Source organism: Aspergillus multicolor, assembly GCF_047715735.1.
Source record: "Aspergillus multicolor strain CBS 133.54 unplaced genomic scaffold BDW74scaffold_21, whole genome shotgun sequence".
NCBI classification, from domain to species: domain Eukaryota; kingdom Fungi; phylum Ascomycota; class Eurotiomycetes; order Eurotiales; family Aspergillaceae; genus Aspergillus; species Aspergillus multicolor.
The window spans coordinates 89,432-111,539 of record NW_027395972.1 but is presented as its reverse complement, the minus strand read 5'-3'; the positions used below and the strand labels follow the sequence as shown (position 1 = coordinate 111,539).

The window sequence follows — 22,108 nt, the reverse complement described above, 5'->3', positions numbered from 1 at the left end:
ATTGTTCATCTCGTCCGACTAGTTCATGCCATCGGCATTTTCCAAACTTTCAGCTGCATCGATGTGGCAGCGATCACGGTAAAGCCGACCTGCCGACCCGCCTACAATAGCCCAGATCCTTAACCCCTCGGGCTTACCGATGACCGATCTGACGCGTTGCTTATTCCGATCTGTGCAAGCCTTAGATTGATTTTGCAGACTAGAAATGCAGGTCACTGCAGCAGGGCATCAGGGCATCAGGGCCGCCACGAACACATCCCTGACTTCAGCTGAACAATTGCAAGGGTGTACGTCCAATTACGCAAGAATGCAGCACTCTGCTTATCGGAAAAATAAATCACGCCAATCGCGGTCGCAAAATCTCGGTGTTGGCCTCGCAGGTTAAGAATGCAGATAAGACACCGAGATTTTGGTGGCGCCGGGCTGGGCGAGCTGAGCTGAGTGCACCTGCAATATGACGAATCCGATGCATGAGTTCGCAGTTCGACATCCAACCGAGGGAGCAGAAACGAATGGGCGCATGGGACAGAGCGACTAAGCACAGGCTTGGATGTAAGGGAAGTTCTTTTTCTCTGAGTAAGGCACTCGCCGATAGGAAAGGAAAAGCCAACCTTATGACGTGACATATGTAGTGTGACGAACGTGCGTTCGTTGCTTATAAGGTGCAGATCGGCCCTCTTTTCAGTGTTGCATCGCATACTCTGTCATACGTGACCTATACTAATCAGGACGAGATGGTTAATCCTCAGTATATAAAGTCCTCCGGCGAAATGCAGCGAGACAAGACGGAAGAGTTGATTCGGGAATATGGGCGGCTCACTACCCTAGACGACTTGATCCGTGTACGAGCGGCGGATGCAGTCCAGGAGCCGATTCTGGCGTATCCAAAGAACTCTCAGAATAGCGCTGTTGAGTACGAGTATTTCACCGGGGAGGAACTGGACTGCATGATAGATGCAGTTGTCGTTCGGTTGTTGGATATCGGCTTCAAACCGGTAGGTCATCATCAGATATGTATTGTACTGCGGCAGGCTGACACGACATAGCCAAAACAAGAGCGAGAAGTCGTTGCCCTGCTCACCCTTTCCGACATGAATATGGTCGTCACGTTTTTCGCTCTCAGCCGCCTTGGGTACACAGTCATGATGCTATCCCCACGTCTAGCCGGCACTGCATGTGTCTCGTTGCTCGATAAAGTCGGCTGCGACACCATCATGTACGGGTCAACAGGAAGCATCCGGCAAACGATCGGTGAGATCCTTCGCGAAAAGCTCGTGACGCTCAGACCAATCGTACAGCGCCCATCAATATCAGCAACCGAGACTATAGGATCGAACGAATCGCATCTCGTTCCACTCCACAGAAGCCGCGGCCGAGAAGCGCAGCGGAATCGAATAGCTCTCATCCTCCACAGTTCTGGGTCTACCGGTACACCGAAACCGCTGTACCTCAGTCACAAAGCGATCATGACGCATCCGCTTCGGGGTCCAGGACTAACTTCGTTCAACTCCCTGCCGTGGTATCACCTTCATGGCTTATCGACTGCGTTCCAGGCAATGTATATGCGGAAGGTAGCATATCTGTGGGATGTCTTGGTGCCGTTGACGACCGCAACCGCGGTCGCTGCTATAAAAGCTGCAAAGCCCGAGTCAGTACAGGGAGTACCATATTTACTGCAGCTGTTGGTAGACAGTCAAGACGGCATTGATATGCTTCGGTCGTGTAAGCTGGTCGCGTATGGAGGAGCGCCATGTCCCGATGATTTGGGCGATCGACTCACTGCTGAAGGGGTGCGAGTTGGCGGAATGTTTGGACTGTGAGCATACGTTTCATCGGTGATTAAGAAGTGTTGTTAATGAACCGCAGAACTGAAGCCGGACTTGTAGCGGAGTCGACTTCGCGCCCTGCTGACGACCCGCATTGGAATTATCTGCGGTTCTTCGATAACATTAGGTCCTATGTCTGGATGAAGCCCATTGCAGATGACCTTTATGAGGCTGTTTATCTCAAAGGACATCCCGCGCTCACGACGTCAAACTCGGACGAGCCACCGGGGTCTTTCCATTCTCGAGACGTGTTTACACCTCACCCGGACTTGCCCGATCGATGGAAGTATGTAACCCGCTTAGACGACCGGATAACACTGGTAAACGGGGAGAAGGTTCTGCCACTGCCGATTGAAGGTTCTATCAAGCAGAATCCTCTGATTGAGGACGCGGTGGTGGTTGGGGCGAACAGGGAATACCCGGGACTGCTCGTGTTCCGGTGCGAGGAGGCAAAGACCGTCACCGACAAAGAGTTCCTGGGACGTATCTGGCCATCGATTGAAGACGCAAACTCTCGTGCGGAGCAGTTCTCGCAGATTTCCCGGGATATGATTCGTGTGCTACCGGATGGGTCCGTTCGTCCTCAAACGGACAAGGGCTCGATAATCAGGGCGCAGGTTTATGCGCGCTACGCCGATGTCATTGATGGGTTGTATAACGGACTCGAAGAGGCATCTGACGGGGCGCTGGAGTTAGACGACGATGATACTGAGACTCATCTCATGAAACTGTGTCGGGATGAGTTGCGATTGTCGATACCTGACCCCCAGACTGAGTTTTTCGCGGCCGGTGTCGACAGTCTCAAGGCGATTCAATTGCGTCGACTCGTATTGAGGGATTTTAAGTTTTCCGACAGCAAGGCTTTTGGGTCGAATGTTGTGTTCGAAGCAGGCAACGTATCTCGACTTGCAACAATGATTCGCGACGCTCAAGAAGGCCAGGAAGCTGTGGCTGAAGACCACGAATCAATTATGCAGAGCTTGATTGACAGGTGCTCATCGTTCAAACGCCATATCCCGGCGCCTGAGCGGATGAAGAACGACCGGGGAGTAGTAAGTAAAGCTAGGTTTCCCATAAGGACGAGAGCTGACCACCTAGATCCTAACTGGTGCAACTGGCTGCATCGGCGCGCACACCCTGCACCAAATGCTGAACGATGAGACCGTGTCTGTCATATACTGTCTAACGCGCCGAGATAATCCGAAAGAGACAATCCTGGACTCCCTTGAGCGGAAGGGGCTGAGCGTCCTCCCCTATCGGACGAGGAAGATCATCGCCCTCAAGAGTGACCTGGACAAGCCAGAATTGGGATTGAACGAGAGGGTCATTGAAGAGATGCGTCAGTGTGTATCTCTGATAATCCACACAGCATGGCCAGTGAACTTCAACCTTCCATTATCCACCTTCGAACCACACATTAAAGGACTTCACAATCTGATCGACTTCTCATTATCCGTGCATACGCCAACCCCGGCCGTTATGCTCTTTTGCTCGTCCATCTCAACTGCACTCGCGACGACGTCTAACACCATCGCCGAGAGCCCCACGAGTGACTTCAGCAGTGCGCTTGAAATGGGGTACGCCCGCTCAAAGCTCGTCGGGGAGAGGATCGTGAGCAACGCCCGGAAGCTCGGGGCGAGAGCATACTCTCTTCGCATCGGGCAAGTCTCGGGCCATTCCAAACGAGGGCTCTGGAACGACACCGAGGCTATTCCGCTGATGCTTCGATCCGCTCTGACGCTGAAAGCCCTCCCTGATCTAGATACCGAGTGTTCGTGGCTCCCATCGGATAAGCTGGCCTGTTCGATAATGGAAATTGCCCGCGTATGTTCTTCCAGGCCACTCGAGACCAAGGATAGCCATGGCGACAACGACGACTCGCTATATAACCTGTGTAATTCCCGCACGTTCACCTGGTCGGCTTTGCTCAAGGCGCTCAGGCAACATGGTTTTGAGTTCGAGACGGTGGCGTTCGACGAGTGGATGGAGAAGCTGCGGCAAAGCGAGAGCAATGGAAAGGAGCTAGAAAACCCCGCGGTCAAACTAGTATACCACTACGAGGAAATGTACGGGGCGAATGCACCATGGCCAAAAGTGTTCCAGACGGACAAGGCAGAACGGGACAGTGAGACACTGCGAAATGGGAGATTGAGGATAATCGAAGATGGGATATTGGCTCGGTATGCCCAAGACTGGTTGCGGCGATGGAGTTGAATGTTTGGGAGTTTGTGTCTTGTTCGTTTGCTGCACGTTGTCGATTGATTGTTTACCCCGACTGTTGGCGTCGTGTCTGTGGATAAAAGAGATCCGGTTCGTTCCGGGAGACCTTAACGAGGCTTGGCTTGATAGACCATGGAGAACAGAAGACCAATGTCCCCAACTTTTGATTCCATGACTCGCTAGTCTGGACAATTCGGCGTCTGAGGTTGAGTGGAACGCGGGGTTTCTGAGACTGAGAAAGGAAGGTGTCGAGCCCCGCCCGGTGACACAGACGCGAGACGCGGCTTCCCCAGCGAGTAGCGGGGGCCACTCTTCTTCCTCGCTACGACCACACCCACGCCTCGCGGGCATCATGGACGCAAAGGTCGTCAAGAAGCGCATTCGAAAGCCCCGCGGCCGTGGCATGCGCAGCAACACTGGATGGTATGTCATTATTGCCCACTTCCCCGAATCTTCTGCGATCATATTTTTGACCCGTTTTGACGCTGCAGTCTGACCTGCCGCACCAGACACAAGAAATGCGACGAACAGAGTGATTCTACCGACATCATCGCACAGACAATTGGCTGATACCTGCAGAACCTCGATGTGGACCATGTACGAACTCGGACCGCGACTGCATCTACCCCGGCGATAGCGATGCCGCTCCTCGGCAGCCTGCAAGCGCATCCGATAAACCTGCCACGTCCAGTGCCCCGGTCGCCGCCTCTAATTCATCCCGGATACAAAACATCCTGTGTTCTCCCCGTTCAGCTCCGCCTGGCCCTGGACCAGTTGCGCCAACGCTAGACTATGATGCCACCAGTGGCCCGAGTCCGGAAACACGCAATATCCTCGATCCCAAGCTGGTGGCCCTCTATCCAGAAACTCGACCACGGCCCGTTCCCGAAGTCTACAACAGCGGCTCCTTGCCTTCCGAGTCGGTGTCGGTAACCCCTGACGTCAATTCCGACCATGCAACAACGAGATGGCTGAATTTGCTTGCGACCGATGCCGCACAGGAAGGCAATGGCTTTAGCTTGCCCAGCTCACCTCAATCGCGGCTCCCGCGTGGGTCGGTAAGCCACTTTCAGGATCATGCCAGCACCGCGCATCTCTACTCCTCGCAAGTTCCGGAAAGACATGCATGGCAAGCTGACTCGGATATTGCTTTATCCAAGCACGAGGCGGCTCTGTTCAGAAGGTTTGCCGAACGGATTGCGCTCTCGGTAAGTCCCGCCGCGGCCTCCAATGTAACATGACAAGCGGCTAACTCTATAGCTGGACCTTTTTGACTGCCACAAACACTTCTCCAACTACGCTACCCGTCTTGCCCTCCGGAATAACGGGCTCATGAAAGCCATCCTCGCGCTTTCCGCGCGTTACTCTTACTTATCCCCTCCTGCCCCAGACAACCCGGAACCAACCGACCCAAATGAAGCTATCCAGTTCTACTATGAAACCCTTCACTATGTCTCCACAGCTCTACAATACAACTCTTACAAACACAGCGAGGAACTCTTGGCCACCGCCATAGTGATCAGTACCTACGAAATGCTAGACGCGAGCGAGCACAACTCCAACTGGCAACGGCACCTAAAAGGCGTCTTCTGGATTCAAAGATCTCAAGACGTGAATGGCTCCTCGGGTGGCCTCCGTCAAGCTGTTTGGTGGGCTTGGCTGAGACAAGATCTCTGGGCTGCATTTCGCGAACACCGCCGCTGTTTTAGCTTCTGGCAACCCATCGTCGACTACCCAGACCTAAGCGAGGACGAGCTCGCCTATCGCTCAGTTTACCTCCTTAGCCAAGCCGTCAACTACTGCACCGAGCCTCCACCTGACGCCGGAGCAGAAGTGGACCTAGAGCACGTTCGGTTACGGACGGAGCGCGGAAACGAGCTCATGGACATGCTAGAGCGGTGGCGCAGTTTCTCAGCTGCGGCATTCAAGACCTTTCCTAGTCAAAATCGCGACGAGGTGCATGGGTGGACGCCCATCTGGATCCACCCGCCTGCATTTGGGGTCGCATTGCAGGTATACAGCTTCGCCAAGATTCTCGTTTGCCTGCATCGGCCGGTGACGACGGGGTTTGCGGGATACCGTACTTTCCAGGTACACTCCTTTTAGAATCAGGCTCGATTTAGGATACTGACTATTTACCCCAGAAAACTCTAAACGACGCTGTCGCCACCATTTGCGGGATTGCGATCGAGCTCACCGACCCGAGTTGCCAAATCATTTCCGCACAATGCTTATTTGGCGCTGGTCTGTGTGTTCAAAGCCAGGCGCAGCAAGAAGCTATTATCCTGTTGATCCAGGCGTGTGAGGCGCGCACCGGGTGGCCCATGAGGACTATGCAGGATGACTTGCGGAAGGAGTGGGCGAAGGTTGCTGAGGGACAGGCTTCATGATATATGTAGTTTCTTGGACTTAGATTATGTATACTCAGTTGATGCAAGATATTTCACTATTGGCTTATGGAACTGTGCGCTTAATAGAGGATAGGTTTACAATAGGTCGAATATATATATTGATAGCACCTTTTCAAAGAAGAAGGATTCCCCTCTGAGAGTGCTCTCATGTACCAAGAATATTCCTAATCGACAAATCATCCTAAAGAGCTAGATCTAATATTCGTACCGTCTTTTGCCACAATGCTAGTAGAATGTAGTGCTGCTGCTGGAAGCGGCTGTTGTGCAGAGAAAGGAAGGGCGGCGGCGGCCTGAGGCTCGTGGTTGCCTGGAACTGTTAGACCGATCTCTCTCCTCTCCTCTCTCTCTACCCTCTTGTCTTGAGCCTTCCAGAGCGCCCACTTCGCGGATTTATCGTTCATTTGAATCCTCAACAGGCTTATTCGAAGCTCCGAGGGTTGGCGAAGATGGATGCAGTCGTTTTTAAGTTGCTTTCCCCTTCTCTGCGCCAGTACAGCATGCCGCGAGCTGGGTCCCTCACCCTACCGACTGTCAACAACTACAAATTAATGGCGGAACACAAGAGTCCTCAGAACAAGTACAATTCCCTCAACGCCCGGTCTATATACAAATGTTGACGCCGAAGCAGATAACGAAGACTACCAAGCGCCCACGATACCCGCAATCGGAATATCGATTCCCGTCGTATACGTCGCGGTATCGCTAAGGAGATAAACATACGCGCCACCAAGCTCCTGCGGGATAGCGAGGCGCGGCATACCCCCATAATACTTCATCTTCGTGTCCCAGTCGGGGCTGGTCTCAACATAGTACGTGAGTGCCGTCTTCACGAACCCAGGCGAAATACTGTTCACCCGGATCCCGTGCTTCGCCCACTCCATCGCCAGTGTGTGTGTCATGTTCCGAACCGCAGCTTTTGTGCCGCCGTATGGTGCGCTGGGAGCGGCGCGGTTGGGACGGTAGGATGTCATGGATGCGGTGAAGACAATGGATCCCTTGATGCCCAGCTTGATGAAGGTTTTTGCGGCGGCGGTCGCGCAGTTCCAGGCGCCGAAGACGTTCAGCTCAAACAGGCGCTTGACCTGGTCCATGCTGAAATCCAATGCGGGCTGGTGTTTTGTGGCGCCGGCGTTCGCGATCAGGCCATCCAGGCGCCCTTGTTCAGAGACGATCTTTTCGAGGGCGGCGGTCACGGATTCTTCGGAGGTTACGTCGGTTTGGATGAAGGAGAAGCGCTTGGGGTTCTTGGTCGCGAGTTCGTTGAAGGGTTCGGCGGGCTCTGAGATGTCGAGGCTGTAGACGTGTGCGGCGGAGTTGGCGAGGATGACTTCGGCGAGTCCGAGGCCGATGCCTTGGTTTGCGCCGGTGACTGGGCAATGTTGGTTAGTATGGCGGATGCGAAGCCTTAGGAGTTGGGCGACGTACTCGCGATGACTTTGCCGGCCAGAGTGACCTGCCAGTTGTGGTCAGGGCCGGGGAGGGTACTCACGACGGGCGTGGCTTCTGAGGATCCGTTGGTGGCCATTGTGTGTGAGAGAGGGAGCAATTGGGACCGGGGAGGTACTTGAGAACGGGAATTGAGTTTGATTGAGCAGATAGAGCTCCCACTCTCTTCTTTTATACCCTTCTAAAAAAAAAGAAGAGCTTGCCCCTCGATGCCGGATCAACTCCGACAGCCCCTCGCAAACGTCATGTTCAAGGAAACACAGTGACCGCGTGCCGCGCGCCCTCGACTCGCGGCCAGATCCACCCCCAACCCCGGCTGACTCGACTCCTCTTCGAAGCGACGATCTCTTCTCTTCCCAGCGCCGGAGGAGTCAGGCCCGCCCCCAGACGGCTACAGCCTGGGGGTGGGGATGGAGAGCCCACTGCAACCCCGGACATCGATCAGGCCATGCGTCATTACATCGGTTGGGACGCTTCCTACCTACCTTGGATTCGGGCTTCGCTTGTTCCGGGGTCAAACCGTCCATGCGAGCAGGACTTAGCTACGCCGATCTATAAATCGTGGCGTTTCCCTCGGTTCTATTTTCCTTTCACCAAGCTGGCGGTGGTTCAGTACATTCTCCTGTTTATCATCTCTTTTTTGTTTTTTGGAACCTAATACGTGCTGTTGATTTCTTTGAGCCCGTTATGAAGAAAGACGGACACGACTCTGCCTCCATGACCGAGGTCGAGGATATCGAGGGCAAGCCGGCCGCGGTTCACGAAGCAATCGTTGCTGGCTATGTTCCTGGCACAGACGAGGAGAAGCGGCTGGTCCGCAAGATCGACCTCTATCTGCTGCCGTGTATTTGGTACGATTCACCCTCTAAAAAGGATCCTCCACGATAAGAGAAGTAGCTAACGGTTTACCGACAGGGTGATGTACCTCCTGAGTTACATGGACCGAACAAAGTACGTTTTACCACCCTGACACTGCTACCAGCGGGACCAAACACTCCATACTAACTGGTAACTAGCATCGGCAACGCCAAAGTCGCCGGCATGGAAGAAGCCCTCGACCTCGATTCCAACCGCTACTCTATTGCCCTAGTCGTCTTCTTCATCGGCTACGTGGTCTTTGAAATTCCCAGCAACATGCTCCTGTCGCGCATCAAGCCCAACATCTACCTGCCATGCATCATGTTTGTTTGGGGCTGCGTTACAATCGGCATGGCGTTCGTGCATACATATAAAGCGCTGATTGGGTTTCGGGTGGCGATGGGTGTGCTTGAGGCGGGATTTGCACCTGGTGTTCTTCTGGTGATAAGCAGCTGGTACAAGAAATCGGAGCAGTCCAAGCGGTTTGCGGTGTACATCTCTGCCGCGATTCTGTCCGGTGCATTTGGAGGTCTGATTGCTGGTGGCATTGTGGGTGGGTTGGATGGGGCCCATGGGATTGAAGGGTGGAGATGGCTTTTCATTGTTGAGGGGGCAGCGACGGCAGGCGTCTCGATCATTGCGTCTTTCCTCCTCCTGGATTTTCCTGCAACCACAAAACGCCTCAACGAGCGGGAGAGGGAGCTCGCCATGGCGCGAATGTCAGCCGAAGCGATGGCTGTCGATGGGGATGGGACTGAGGTACTTGGTCACGCGCAGGCGCTCAAGGCCAGTCTTCAAAATTCAAAGACCTGGCTGTTTGTTGTTGGATACATGGTACGTCCCCCATTCCCTACGCGTATTCTTAAAGCCGTGCCAATTAAGGTTGCGTTCAGGCAATCGTCGGCTCATCCACCCTCTCATATTTCTACCCCACCCTCGTCGAAGGCCTCGGCTACACCGGTAACATGGCACAATACATGGTCATCCCCATCTACGCGGCAGCATTCGTCTGCAACGCCATCACCGGCTACTTCGCCGACCGACATCAGGATAAACGCGGGTACTTCCTCGTCGCCATGATGACAGTTGCCATGGTTTGCTCAATTATCATCTGCGCCGTGTACGACTTCAAAGCGCGGTACGCCCTTCTCGTGATTATGGCGATGGGACTGTGGGCGTCAAATGGATTATCCCTTGCCTATGCCTCCGTGAGCTTCGGCGAGATGCCAAGGGAGATCCGTGGTATTTCGCTGGCCCTCGTCAATGCTATGGGTAATCTTGCTCAGATCTATGGCGCTTATCTGTTCCCAGAAAACGATAAGCCAAAATATCTTATGGGCTTTGGTGTTATTAGTGGGCTTTGCTTTACCGGTGTGCTTAGTTATTTGGCGTTGCAGGTCTTGATTACGAGGAGGACGCGGGTTTAATTTGGGGTTGGGATGGGGTTGTTATTGTATATACCTGGACTGGAGCATTGGTTGCTCCTACAGAGAGTCATGAGACATGTGTTATGGAATGTATTCATTAGCATTTGAGGTCTAGTGCAGCTCTAACATGAAAGCAGGACTCGACATTGGACTGGGAAAGGTTTGATGCAACCTGGATCTATAACACGTCTGATCGATCGCATGGCAAACCCATTCAAGTGCCATACAAGGTCTAACCGACCGTGGCAAAGCTCAACCCAGCTAATGCTCGATTGATAACAATGACTACTGTTGTCTATGGTACTTTATCCTGAACGGTATCGGCAAGTCCCGATGTAAGCCGCCACACAACCATGGTTCAAGCGCAAAAAGCTTTCCCCATGACGTCTCTCCGCCCGCGAGTCCGACACCATCCGGGCCACGTCAAACGTCAAGTCTCCCTTGATGAGAATCTTCTCTTCACCCCCGCAATGAGCCGCATGGGCAGCGGCAGCGGACTGCAAGTCCTAGGCGTCGTGATAGGCGGCCTCCCCATGATCATCAACTCCGTGTACGCCAGCAAGCCGTACTACCCGGAACTCAGCAAGACGCTCGACGAGCTGATAGAGACGCTGAAGAGCCAGCATTTTCTAATGAGGAAGGATCTGGAGAATATCCTGAGTGCGCAGGTAAGTAGTCTCGGACATGGGCTGATCGCCGAGATCCTGCACCAGCCGCATGCGATCTACTTCCGGGATCCGGAGGTCATTAAGGCTGTGGAAAGGGCACTGGGTGACGGGCGCGATGTTTATGTCTCGACTCTGCGCAAGTGCGGCGATGTCATCTTTGAGATTGCGGAGCGGCTGGCTGGATTCCCTTCATCTTCGAAGGGTAGCAAGGGAACTCCGAAGGGTCTAGGAAGGGCGTTGATGGGCAGGCAGAAGATTTCGTCTGCGGGGCAGAGGAGGGAATTCGATCGCTTACTACAGAGGCTGGATTACTCGACTGTCCTGTTAGCGAGACTAAGGCTGACTATCAAACCCGAGCCCAGTCAAGCAGCGGGGGATCTCACGCGGTCTGTGTCCAGGGCGACGCGCGTAACCATGAACCTGAATACAAATGTCAATGCGAACACGGACAATGTGAGCCAAGCGGCGAGCCGATTATATGCTGCTATCGCGGCGGGCTTTGACGAGGAATGCCATCCCATGCATACGGCGGCACTCTTCTTGCAGACTGGGACGGAGCTGCTGTGGAAAGGGCAGGATTCTGGGGCTGCACGGGAACCGGTTGTGTTAACCGTTGGATTCAGGCTACCGAGTGTAGTCAAGGGATATTGCACGGTTGAAGTCAAGGCTATACATGATGCAAAGGGGTACGCCGCCCAAGTACAGGATACACCAAAAACTGGGAATGCAGCTAACAGCCTGTAGCCAACCACCCCCCGGCCCCTCAAGCGGCGCAGTGACCGGCGACCTGTGCACCCTCGTAACAAGCGCATCCGACTCCTCCCGCATGCTCGAAATGAGAATCTCCGACGTAGCCGGCGGGAACCTGATCTGGAACGAGCTGCATCCAGCCCTAACAAAGCCATCCGCTACACTGACCTCCGACCTGACGACCCTGCACACGATAATCCAAAACTCCACACCAGGCACCTGGAGCACGCCGCAGAGACTCCGTCTCTCGTTTCTCCTTGCGTCCTCGATTCTCCAACTCAGTCCGACGCCCTGGCTTCCAACGTCCCATCCACTCACCTCAGAGGGAATCTGGTTCACGAAGGATAATGCGGCGACACTTACGAAGGCCGGCTCCCGTCCCTCCACAAGCACGAGCTCACAAACAGGCGTGCAACCAGGAACGTCAGGAGGTGCAGGCCTCTTCGCCCCGAAACCGCTCATCCTGCGAGACTTCTTCAACGGCGACACCTCACCCCGGCAAATCCCCTTCGCGCGCTCAAGCCTGTTAAACCTCACCATCCTGCTCCTGGAAATCTGGCACCAGCGCACATTCGCCTGGTACTGCACGGAGATCCAGATGCCGCTGCAACTAGACACGGACGCAGATTTCTGGGGCCGCGCGCGGATCGCCGAGATGTGGGTTGAGGATAGTCGGGGGCTTGTGGACAGCTCGGTGTGGGAGGTCATGGTGCGTTGTGTGAATGGGACGTTTGGGACGGCGGTGGATTGGCCGGTTGCGAGGTGGGATGATGTGGTGTTTCGCGGGGAGTTTTGGGAGAGGGTTGTGCTTGTGCTTGGGGAGAGGTTGGAGGCGGGGTGATCTATGGGGATAGGGATCTATGTAGGTGAGATGCGGGTTGGAGGTTTGTTAGGTGTAGGTGCTGTTGATATAGAATGGATGGTCGAGCTGCTTTATGCTCGACTTCAGTTGCATAGACAACGAAGGTCGTCAATGAATGGGTAAGCCTTCGGATATTAAATGGTCACGAGACTAAAAAAAAATTGCAATGATCGAGTCTATCTAGTTGTGTAAGTGATATAGATACACCGTCTCGAGCACAATAGCTCCATCCCAAAACGAGCGTCTTCGACACAACCCTGCCCTAATACCTCCCTAGATCTTCTATGCTAACGCTGTACTGAAACAATAAATAACCAAAGCCACTCAGCCGCAACGTCTCCAACATCAAGTTATATCAACTCCAACGGCGCCGACTATCTCATCGCCTTACGGGTTGACCCCTGGAGGAGGTGGATGCCAAACTTGGCGAAGGACAGAGAGAAAAACGTCGATTGTGTCGAGGGGATTGTTTCCAGTCCCATTTTGACCGTTGAGAGCTGATCCTCCATTCGACCTGTTTGCTCCGTTGAGACCCATTCCGAGTCCGACACTCGAGCCGTTCCCTCCATTTGGACCCGATCCGCCATTCGAACTGGGTCCCCCATTCTCGCCGTCCACAAATCGCACGCGCCGTCTCGCGGATACTTGCCGTGGCGCACTCGGGCGTGCTGGCGGTGCTGGTGGCGGAGGGCGTGATGGACCTGGACCTGCTCCCCGTCCTCCTCCACCATTCGCATTCGCATTCGAACTCGCGCTCTGTGCCGCAGGCACAAGCCTACCCTAGTACACTTGCGTATGTATAGGTTGGCTTCTTGGAAACGTGACTTTGCTAACAGCAGTATAAGAATAGTAGTATATAAGGTAAGGTTAACCCTACAATGCGCCAACGCCCTCTGTTCTACCTATCAGGATAAATTGTCCACCCTGTAACCATATCATACACTCAGGAATTAACTCTGATCTAACGAGGTGGAAATCAACATCGTAGCATGCTTGAACCACAAAGGCCATTCCAGACCATTCCAGGACGGTGTGCTACCCCAGACCGGCCTTGCATGTGCCCTACTCTGCGCCACGCTGAAACCCTAACTAGCCCACCCCGCGAACCACATCCCCCAATCGACTTCAATTCATGGGAAAATCTGCCGAGATCACATTTCCATGACTACAGAGTTTGTCAGTGGTTACTCGGCTAATCTTTCCGATCACTCAAGCGCCACAGAGGCCACTGCCTTGAAACATTTGACCAGGGCGCAAGATTTGGCTTGGCCATGTGCTGAACTGCAAGTTGGTTGCTTTTCAGCTTCGGAGTAATGCGAGCGTAAAGATTCGGGCATGACGTAAATGGCTCGATAAAGTTATATTGGGATCTTATATGCCATGATATAAGTTCAACCTTCCGATACGTGCCTTCTAACAACGGCTTTGTTTTCAGAAATTCCATACATTGCACATCTCTCCCCAAACTTACACCTTGCCTTGGCTTCCTCATCTCTCCATCAATTTATATTCTGACCAATCTTGTACGTCACAATGGGCCCCCTCGGCACAACAGGCCCAACGATCCTCTCCCTAACAGAAGACATCCGCGTCGCCGCGTTGCAAGACACGAGCTCCTCACAAAGTCCCGCCACACACGCCCACCTCCTCTCCCTAATCGACAAGCTCCGCCTCGCCGTCGAAACCCCAACCGAGACAGCGCGAAGGCTAATCTACCAGCCGCCGCAGAATGCAGCTATCCGTGTCCTAATCGACCTGGGTATTTTCGAAATCCTGCTCGAACGTGGATATGGTAATGGAGGAGACGGGGTGTCAGTAGAGCAGCTAGCACAGCACACAGGCGCAGAAAAGAGCCTTATAACCCGCCTCATGAGGGTCGCTACCGCTCTGGGTCTCGCGGCATGCCATAGACCGGGTGTATACGCACCAACCAACAAGACCGAGATCATGACCCGCCCGCTCGGGAAAGATGGGGCGCGGTGTCTGTATGACATGACGATGCCGGCCCTCTCCAGTCTACCGGCATACTTCTGCGAGAACAAATACGAAATGCCAAGCGAGTATAATGCTAGCCCGATGCGCTTCGCAACAGGCCAAAGCCAGTTCGAGTGGCTGGGTGATCGACCCGAGCAGCAGGAAAGGTTTAATCGGTATATGGTCTCCAGACGGCAGGGGGGGAGGATGTGGTTTGAGGATTTTCCGTTTGAGGAGGCTTTTCTGGCTTCCTTTTCGTCTTCGATGGCCACTGGGAGTGGGGACAGGATAGATGGGAACTTGAAGGGTGATGGTGTCTTCATCGTCGATATTGGCGGGAACGAGGGGCATGACCTTCTTGCGCTACGGGAACAGTACCCTCACCTTCCTGGGAAACTGATATTGCAGGACCTCCCGGCTGTTGTGGATGGCAAAGATAAAGATCTGAATGAGAAGGGGATTGAGGTGATGGCGTATAACTTCTTCAAGACACAGCCTGTCAAAGGTACCTAACCCCCTACTCAACTTCTCCCCATTTACCCCTCAAACCACCCATTCCTACTACTAACATACCACCAGGAGCAAAAATCTACTACCTCCGCTCCATCCTGCACGACTGGCCCGACAGCATCTGTGTACAGATCCTATCAAACATCATTCCCGCAATGTCTCCCGACTCACGAATCCTAATCGTGGACTTTGTCCTTCCTGACACGGACACGCCGCTGTTCCAGGCGTCGCTGGATATCCAGATGATGTGTATTGGGGCGGGGGTGGAGCGGTCGCGCAATGAATGGAAAGAGCTGTTGGAAAGCGTTGGGCTGGAGATCAAGGGGATTTGGGGTGGGAAGCTTGGGATTGGGATGGAGAGTGTGATTGAGGTTGGGCTTGCTTCTAGTTCTGGATCTGCTCTTGGTTCTAGGAAGGGAGAGGGTGCGGAGAATCCGGAGGGGGATGTATGAGATACTTGGTGGTGGTGGTTCCAGAGGATGGATAGAGTGATATAGGGAGAGAGAGCGAAGAAAGTTTGTGTGTATGACTTCTATACATATAAGTCACGGCTATACTATACAGCGCTCATCATGAAGCACAGAGTCCAAGAGCGGAAGATTACCTATAGGGTACATTGCACTACCTGCCTGGGTTACTGCAACGGACATCCTCCACCCCCGGGCATCCCTCCGCCATTGCCACCAGCACCACCACCCCCACCACCCCTCCACCCACCTTGCCAATCCCGCCTCGCCGCCAACGCCGCCGCCTCAGCCGCAATCCCCTCCGCCGACATACTCAACCCCTCGAGCTCCATCCTCCTCGCCACCTCGTCGACATCCGGCATCGCCCCGCGCGGCGCCCGAACCATGCACTCCACGAGAATCGCCTGCCGCGTTGCCCCGCGCTCGCGCAGGTAGCGCGCGTACTGGAACATCATCCAGGTGCGGAGGGGGTTTGGTTCCGGGGAGGTCGCTGGTAGCGTCCGCGTCGGCGGTGTTCTGCTTGTGCTTGTGCTCGTGCTGCGTCCAGGACCAGTACCAGTAGCAGCACCAGCAGGAGTACCAGCACCAGGGCCTATATTGGTGCCTATATTCGGATTGGCCGTGGTCAGCAATTCCCGTCCATCACACTGTCCCCTAACAAACTTCACAACTTCATTCATAAGAACCCCTCGGAGTCCATTATGCACGCGCCACGCCTTCAGCACCAGCGGAACCAGCGGCCCCGCGTAGACATGATCCGGATGATCGAGTGCAAGCGGCCACAGATCTTCAAGAATAGCGCACTGCGACGCCAGCATGCCAAAGAGGTCGCCCCAGACCAGACTCCCCAGGACGCGGAGCTGGCCATAGAAGCCCGGTGTTTCGTCGGGGCGGTCTGGGCCCTCGGCGGGGTCGAAGTCCGGATCCACGGCGAGGACGAAGCCGGTGAAGTCCCCGGTTGGGATGGCGGGGATGCAGGGTTTGTATGAACTGCTTGTGTAGGAGGTGTAGCTTGCAGCATCGACGGCGAGGAAGGCGCGGCGGTTGATGGAGTCGAGGAGGGTTAGGGGGGTGGTGTCCGGGAACTGGGAGAATTCTTTGCCTTTGGAGTCTGGGTATGTGGCGAGGTAGTGTCTAGAGTACCATAGTGGGTTAGTCAGGGTTGAGGTGGGTGGGAGGGGTTGGAAGTACCTCTTCGCAGCCTCAACGTCCCCCTCGGGAATCCCGCACTCCCTTCCATCCCGCCACAGCAGTTTCAAATACGGCTTCAACGCTGACGACCCCGTCTGCCCGCGTCCCCAGTCCGAAACATGCGCTTCAAAATTCTCCCGAAATGCCCTCCACTCCGCCTCACCCTGCCCATACGTCAGCCGATACACAACAAACCCCACCCGCGCCTCCCCCGTCTTGACCGAGCGCAGAACGTCCGGAATCCACGGCTCCTTTGGCACGGGCTCAACATCCTCCCCCCGAATCTCCCGCCTCACACGCGCCTGACACGATATCTGCAGCCGGATCGTGCGCTGGAACTCAACCGGGTCCGCAATTGGCGGCCTTGGAGCCCCGCGATTCACCCTCTCAATAGTCTCCTGCACCTTCTGCGCGCGCGAGATATTCTTCAGGTACGGCCCATACGCCTTGCACCGGACATCCCAGCTCGGCGAGCGCAGCGAGGGCAGAATACCCGGTGGAACCGACGGCGTCACACACCCATGGTACCCGTGCATCGGCAGCATGATCGTGTAATCCGCAACGCCCGCGATCTCGCCGAGCGTATGCAGCCGGTCCATGATCCGCCACTGCACGGTATCGATCTCGTCGAGGTTAGGTGGACGGTAGATCCCGAGCTCGCGGACCAGCGGGTCGCGGAGGGCGTCAACGTGCGCCAGCACCCAGCGGTGCGCGCGCGTCGTGACGAGCTCGAAATGCGCGGCTATGAATTCCGCCCAGAGTTTACGGAGTCGTACGGACTTCTGTCCCTCCTCTCGACGCGCGTTGACGTACGTCTCGAACTCGCCCCAGTGCAGCGAGATCAGGTTGAATGTATCGCGCATATTATCCTGCACGCGCGGGCGATTGAGGTACTCGAACGCCGACAGCACGGACGAAAGATACTGCGCCGCGGTGTCGAAGTTGTCGGGGTGCGAGAGGCCCTTCTCCGCCCAGCGTTCTTCGGAGAGCGGGATTATGCCCGCCCACGCGCGGTTCTTGACGGACCAGATGTTGCGGCCGACGATGGTCATGCGGGCCTCGTCTTCTAGGGACCCGATGCGGCTCATGACGCGGTCCATGAAATTGAGGGCGTTATTGTCTGTTTCCGGGATTTCATCTAGCAAGGATAGTTCGGCGCCCTTGAGGAGTTCCAGTGTTGTTGTTTTCCCATCGGGCAGTGTCCCCTCGCAGCAGAAGGAGAGGAAGTGCGCTATTGTTTGGGGTTCGATCACGCGGTCGACTGGACGGATTAGTGTTGTTATATTCTAGGAGTACGGGTATGGGGGTGCGATGCGGCAGCGCCGATCATATGTCAGATTTACCCACCAAGCGGCATATCCTGGTTTGCATTGTGGACGTGAGTGATGGCGAGGGATCCGCCTGCGTCCGTGTGCTTGTAGATCGGGGTCAGGCGTCTTGGAGCCATTGCAATATCTGTTGTCCTCTAGATTAACTAAGCAATTGTGATAGAGAAGACCGGCTAAAACACAGCGGCAGACTCTGCCATCAAAACAGCATTCCAGAGTTCCGAAGAAAAAAAGGAGAGACTGCTAGAAAATATCGCAACATAACGAGGCGCCAAGAGACCGGTTCCAGGCCAGGGTCCGACTGTAATCATATCCATTGGTGAGCTGGACAACAAGTGGGGAGGCGAGGCCCCGGGCGCTTGGAGCCGCCGGTGCTGCCTGCGCTGGTTCGTGGTGCCTAGTGCTGAGTCCTCTCTGCGAAGGTCGGTACCTGGCTACATTCAATGTGCCGGATATTTATGGTCTTAGATGAGTGCGATAGGGAGGAAATTGAGAGTCAGTGGAGTTCAAGAGGTTGTGGATGAGCGAGGATGAAAGTGAGAGAGTTTGTTGGCCAAGTCAAGCCATTTCGTGTCGCGGGACTGAGAGCTGGTTAGTAAGCATAAAGCATAATGTTGTTATGCCACCGGACTACGGACTATGCCCTCTTGGATCGAAAGGCATGGGACAATGTTACCATATCCTCGAGTATCTAGTCTTGCTGATTCATAGTATATGGCATTCTCAGCAAGATAACAAGCAAGACCTGCGGGTTGCCACGCAACGCCTTCTTAGAAGCAGGGTACACACGAGGGACGGTACAGCTGAAGGATATGGTATACACCATCTATCGGTGGTGAGGTGTAAACAGGTAGACAAAGAATAAGCGGCACAGTACAGAGGGTATAAGGACAAATTGTCTCTATGTAGAGCATACCAACTACGACATCAAGGAAGCATACAGAAAGAGAAAATAGATTGAGGCAAAGAACATGCAAAGTAACGAGTGGACTCCGCAAAGCCAAACTGAGCCATACACAAAAAAAGAAATAGGGGAAAGACAGCCTACTAATGCCCCAAGCTCTCCTTCTCGCTCCCCCTCTCCCTCTCCAACTGACAATGCCCCTTGCGGTCAACTTGAACAAGCGGCCCCAACTCCCCAGCCTCCGCAAGTTCATCGCGAAGCTTCCAAAGCGTCTCATAGCTATCAAGTCCACGCTGATGCCGCACGGGTGAGGGCTAGCCAGCCGACGAGGGCGTTGGGGATTTTGGCGCCGTCAAGGTGCGCAGCTACGTCGCTGGCGATCTCCTTGGAGGTTTTAGATATGCGTTGGATGTCCATGGTGCGGGTGGGCAGGATTTGGGAATTAATGGGGGCGGAGCTCAGTACCTGGTGTTTTGGAATTCGGATTGGGAGGCCGAACTTCCTTGGGTATGGTAGCAACTGATACTCGAAATGGCCTGGACTGGGGGAATCGAAGATTCCCCAGGGTTTATATGTTCTTGTCTATTCCTTAGACGCTCAGCCTTTATCTGGCGTTGAAAGATAATCGTCTTTGATCTGATAATTACAACCCTGATTAGAGGACCTGGCATGGCTTGGTCGGTTGCTATCCGTAGTCGATACTGATATAGATCTCTAGCCATTACTAAATAAAGACGCGGGTATTGAAAGGATAGTTTGATCGGGATTGTGCCTTTATTGCCACTGGAGGGCTGTTCTCTGTCTGGACTGTTCTTTGTAGTTGTTTTGAATCTTCATCAATTCTTGTCACGGTGCTCTCTCGTCCGGGTCTATAACAAAGGGCACAATCGTTTAGTTTGCAACCGATGGAACTCCCTTTGTCCTTGATAGATTACCACGACGGCCCGGCCATAGAAGCCGTTGACAGTTCGGGTGGACCTGGCCTCCTCATTAGGCAGATATAGGTAAACCTCCCGGATGGCCACTGTGCCTTACCTCCTCCCAGAAGTAGGAGGCACCATCGAGCCCCCTCAGGTTCCGTCCAGTCCGCAAACCTCAAGGCGCAGTCGGCGCGGGGGAGATACACGTTGCGCCCAGGAAGCTGCACAACAAGCTTAGGTTGCTGAGAAGGGCAAGTTGGGGCCGCTGGTGGAGCCTAAGAACTAGGTACCAGAGGCCAGAGAATGGAGAGGCTCCTGCTTCTTCTGCGTGGTTGAACTGGGAATACGTTATTCATCGACGGTTTACTGGTATTTGGCTCTTTCATAGTGACCCTGCCCTGCCCTGCCCTACCATACCATACCATATTTCACAGTAGGTGAACCCTGACATAACTCCATCTGATGCTCTACATCCGCCAGCAAAACGGCGTCTGTCGCGAGGATATCCAGGTCCTCATCGAACGAGCGCAGTGGCTGGTCATGAAAGGCGCAATCCTCGACACCCGACGAGGGCACGACAACACCCCCGCGCGCCATATCATCGCCCTCGATATCGCAGTAGTCAATATGCAGCACCTGCATTGGGGTATTTGTGAGCCCCTCAAGTCCTGTACCCAGAGTACTACGTCTCTTCTTCGGCTTTCTGTACCGGTGTCGATCTTACATGGTGCATTGGCGTTCCAGGCAGCCAGTAACTGTGACTCAGGCAGTATACCGAATCCTGGAAACGAAGGGTATCACTGCTTCTGTGTCGCACTATTACTACTGGTTCAACAAGGGAAGTTGGCTCGCCCACCGGGAAGAACAGCTTGCCATGCAAATAAGGGTCCTGCTCAACAATAATCCCCGGGCGAGTGGAACTTCATCAGTGACAGACCTGACTACATCGCACCAAGTCCTCCGCTTCCTCACGTTCATGGACCTCGGGCTCACGAATACATGTCGCAGCCTCCAGCACGCCCCGAGTTCCATCAAAACGATCCCGTTCGATGCGGACGATGCGGTGGAGATCCAGGAAGAGAAAGACGAGTTCACCGAGGAGCTGGAGAGCCTTGCGCCGGAGCTCCAGATGGAGTTTGATGAGTTGGAGACCCCGCTTTGGGAAGTTGTCCAGACGCGTTGGTGTGTTAGGGTGAGGGAGTTCCTGGTGGAGCGTGGCGAAGCTATTTCCCAGGATTACCTGTGTTCCCTGTTGCAGAGGCAAGTGATTGAAGTGGACTGAGCGTGAAAGCCCCAGTTCTACGGAGTGGAGGTGCATAGATACCACGCCCTGTAGGAGAAAGGCCTACGAGCACCCACCCTGCTGCCAAGCCAGCTCTTAGGCGACTTGCTGATGTCCCCATGACTCCTTCGCCCGGTGCCTGACAGCATTTGTGAGGTGACGCCCGCCATAGGGCTGCTCGCCACATTGGAAGATGTGGCAGCGAACAAGGGAGGAAACCCTAAGGAGACCCCTGACATTGGTGGTGCAAATAACCGTCTGACCGCCGCTGGTAAGCTGAACTTGCGATATGCACGGTCGGAGCACGCCTGGTGATGAACGGCCCAGTATAACTCCGATCATACTTCAAAGATACTCAGGACCAAGGAGCGGAGTACGGAGTATAGACCGGCAAAATCAACAGGAACCTGGGCTGGACGGACGAACTTCAGCGCACGGATTCCTCGGTTTTATGATCCTAGGATAGGGCTCGGTAGCGAGGCGGAGTATATACCCCTCGGAGCCCGTGCGCAATAATCGGCAGTGGCACGATCAGGGCAGGTCTCTGGATGCATTCTACTGGCCGTTCCCGAGAGGTTTATCGATGCTCAGCCTCCAGCTCAGAAGCTTTTACTCCTTGTAGCGTCTGTGGGTAACTTGGAAGATTATGCAGGGCATTCCATCTGCTTTGTGAGCGTGAGCCTAAACGATAATTAAACCCCGAGGGATAATTTCAGTCCGGCTGCGCCATTACCGGGTACGGCAATCCGCGAACAGAAAAAGCAAAGAGCATCCGCATTGCACGAGGGGAAATTCCGGCCGCTTGGTCGGATCTGCACTGCCTCACCGCTAGTCCTGGGCAGCGTCGCATTCCCTGCTCCCTTCTCAAGGATCAAGATTGAGTTTCGGTATAGAAAGCCTGTTTCGCTCGTCCGAATGATGGAGTTGTATGTGACAGGTGTCAAGCACGGGCGATTGACGGGGTTATTGAACCTTGAATGGCATCCGAGTGTGCGGGCCGTCTAGACTCACACCGGCGAGCCCACTCCAGACATACTCCGTAATGATGGTCCAGTGGGGAAAGT

The 22,108-nt window shown here is 54.4% G+C and overlaps 7 protein-coding genes across 7 annotated transcripts; 5 read left to right on the top strand and 2 right to left on the bottom strand.

Annotated features, from left to right (window-relative positions):
- Window positions 1–734: 734 nt before the first annotated feature.
- Window positions 735–6,436, top strand: BDW74DRAFT_180221 (uncharacterized protein; the record flags this gene model as incomplete). The annotated part of the gene is made up of 9 exons (XM_073729687.1): window positions 735–995; window positions 1,047–1,816; window positions 1,867–2,878; window positions 2,925–4,006; window positions 4,230–4,469; window positions 4,538–4,578; window positions 4,626–5,254; window positions 5,307–6,137; window positions 6,191–6,436. The coding sequence occupies 9 exons, from the start codon at window positions 735–737 to the stop codon at window positions 6,434–6,436; spliced, it is 5,112 nt and encodes a 1,703-aa protein (XP_073581649.1).
- Window positions 6,437–7,095: 659 nt separating this feature from the next.
- On the bottom strand, window positions 7,096–7,982 carry BDW74DRAFT_186585 (uncharacterized protein; the record flags this gene model as incomplete). The annotated part of the gene is made up of 2 exons (XM_073731293.1): window positions 7,096–7,826; window positions 7,883–7,982. 2 exons carry the CDS (start codon window positions 7,980–7,982, stop codon window positions 7,096–7,098), a joined length of 831 nt encoding a protein of 276 aa, XP_073581648.1.
- Window positions 7,983–8,620: 638 nt separating this feature from the next.
- BDW74DRAFT_186583 (uncharacterized protein) lies at window positions 8,621–10,338 on the top strand (the record flags this gene model as incomplete). The annotated part of the gene is made up of 4 exons (XM_073731292.1): window positions 8,621–8,754; window positions 8,819–8,854; window positions 8,920–9,595; window positions 9,655–10,338. The coding sequence occupies 4 exons, from the start codon at window positions 8,621–8,623 to the stop codon at window positions 10,186–10,188; spliced, it is 1,380 nt and encodes a 459-aa protein (XP_073581647.1). The 3' UTR covers window positions 10,189–10,338.
- Window positions 10,339–10,541: 203 nt separating this feature from the next.
- On the top strand, window positions 10,542–12,447 carry BDW74DRAFT_180218 (uncharacterized protein; the record flags this gene model as incomplete). The annotated part of the gene is made up of 2 exons (XM_073729686.1): window positions 10,542–11,542; window positions 11,601–12,447. The coding sequence occupies 2 exons, from the start codon at window positions 10,542–10,544 to the stop codon at window positions 12,445–12,447; spliced, it is 1,848 nt and encodes a 615-aa protein (XP_073581646.1).
- A 1,554-nt stretch (window positions 12,448–14,001) lies between these two features.
- On the top strand, window positions 14,002–15,404 carry BDW74DRAFT_180217 (S-adenosyl-L-methionine-dependent methyltransferase; the record flags this gene model as incomplete). Its single annotated transcript, XM_073729685.1, has 2 exons — window positions 14,002–14,947; window positions 15,022–15,404. The coding sequence occupies 2 exons, from the start codon at window positions 14,002–14,004 to the stop codon at window positions 15,402–15,404; spliced, it is 1,329 nt and encodes a 442-aa protein (XP_073581645.1).
- BDW74DRAFT_54542 (uncharacterized protein) lies at window positions 15,271–18,257 on the bottom strand. The gene is made up of 3 exons (XM_073733121.1): window positions 17,958–18,257; window positions 16,611–17,871; window positions 15,271–16,553 (listed from the first exon to the last, which is right to left on the bottom strand). The coding sequence occupies exons 1-3, from the start codon at window positions 18,055–18,057 to the stop codon at window positions 15,587–15,589; spliced, it is 2,328 nt and encodes a 775-aa protein (XP_073581644.1). The 5' UTR covers window positions 18,058–18,257; the 3' UTR covers window positions 15,271–15,586.
- A 1,967-nt stretch (window positions 18,258–20,224) lies between these two features.
- BDW74DRAFT_180215 (uncharacterized protein) lies at window positions 20,225–21,044 on the top strand (the record flags this gene model as incomplete). The annotated part of the gene is made up of 2 exons (XM_073729684.1): window positions 20,225–20,467; window positions 20,529–21,044. The coding sequence occupies 2 exons, from the start codon at window positions 20,225–20,227 to the stop codon at window positions 21,042–21,044; spliced, it is 759 nt and encodes a 252-aa protein (XP_073581643.1).
- Between the last annotated feature and the right edge of the window lie 1,064 nt (window positions 21,045–22,108).

What these genes read in the sequence shown, in the direction of transcription:
- BDW74DRAFT_54542 (XM_073733121.1), bottom strand. Translation starts at nt 18,057, where the DNA reads ATGGCTCCAAGACGCCTGACCCCGATCTACAAGCACACGGACGCAGGC. An exon ending in AAACCAGGATATGCCGCTTG is followed by an intron (nt 17,872 to 17,957) that starts GTGGGTAAATCT and finishes TAATCCGTCCAG; the next exon opens with TCGACCGCGTGATCGAACCC. An exon ending in GACGTTGAGGCTGCGAAGAG is followed by an intron (nt 16,554 to 16,610) that starts GTACTTCCAACC and finishes ATGGTACTCTAG; the next exon opens with ACACTACCTCGCCACATACC.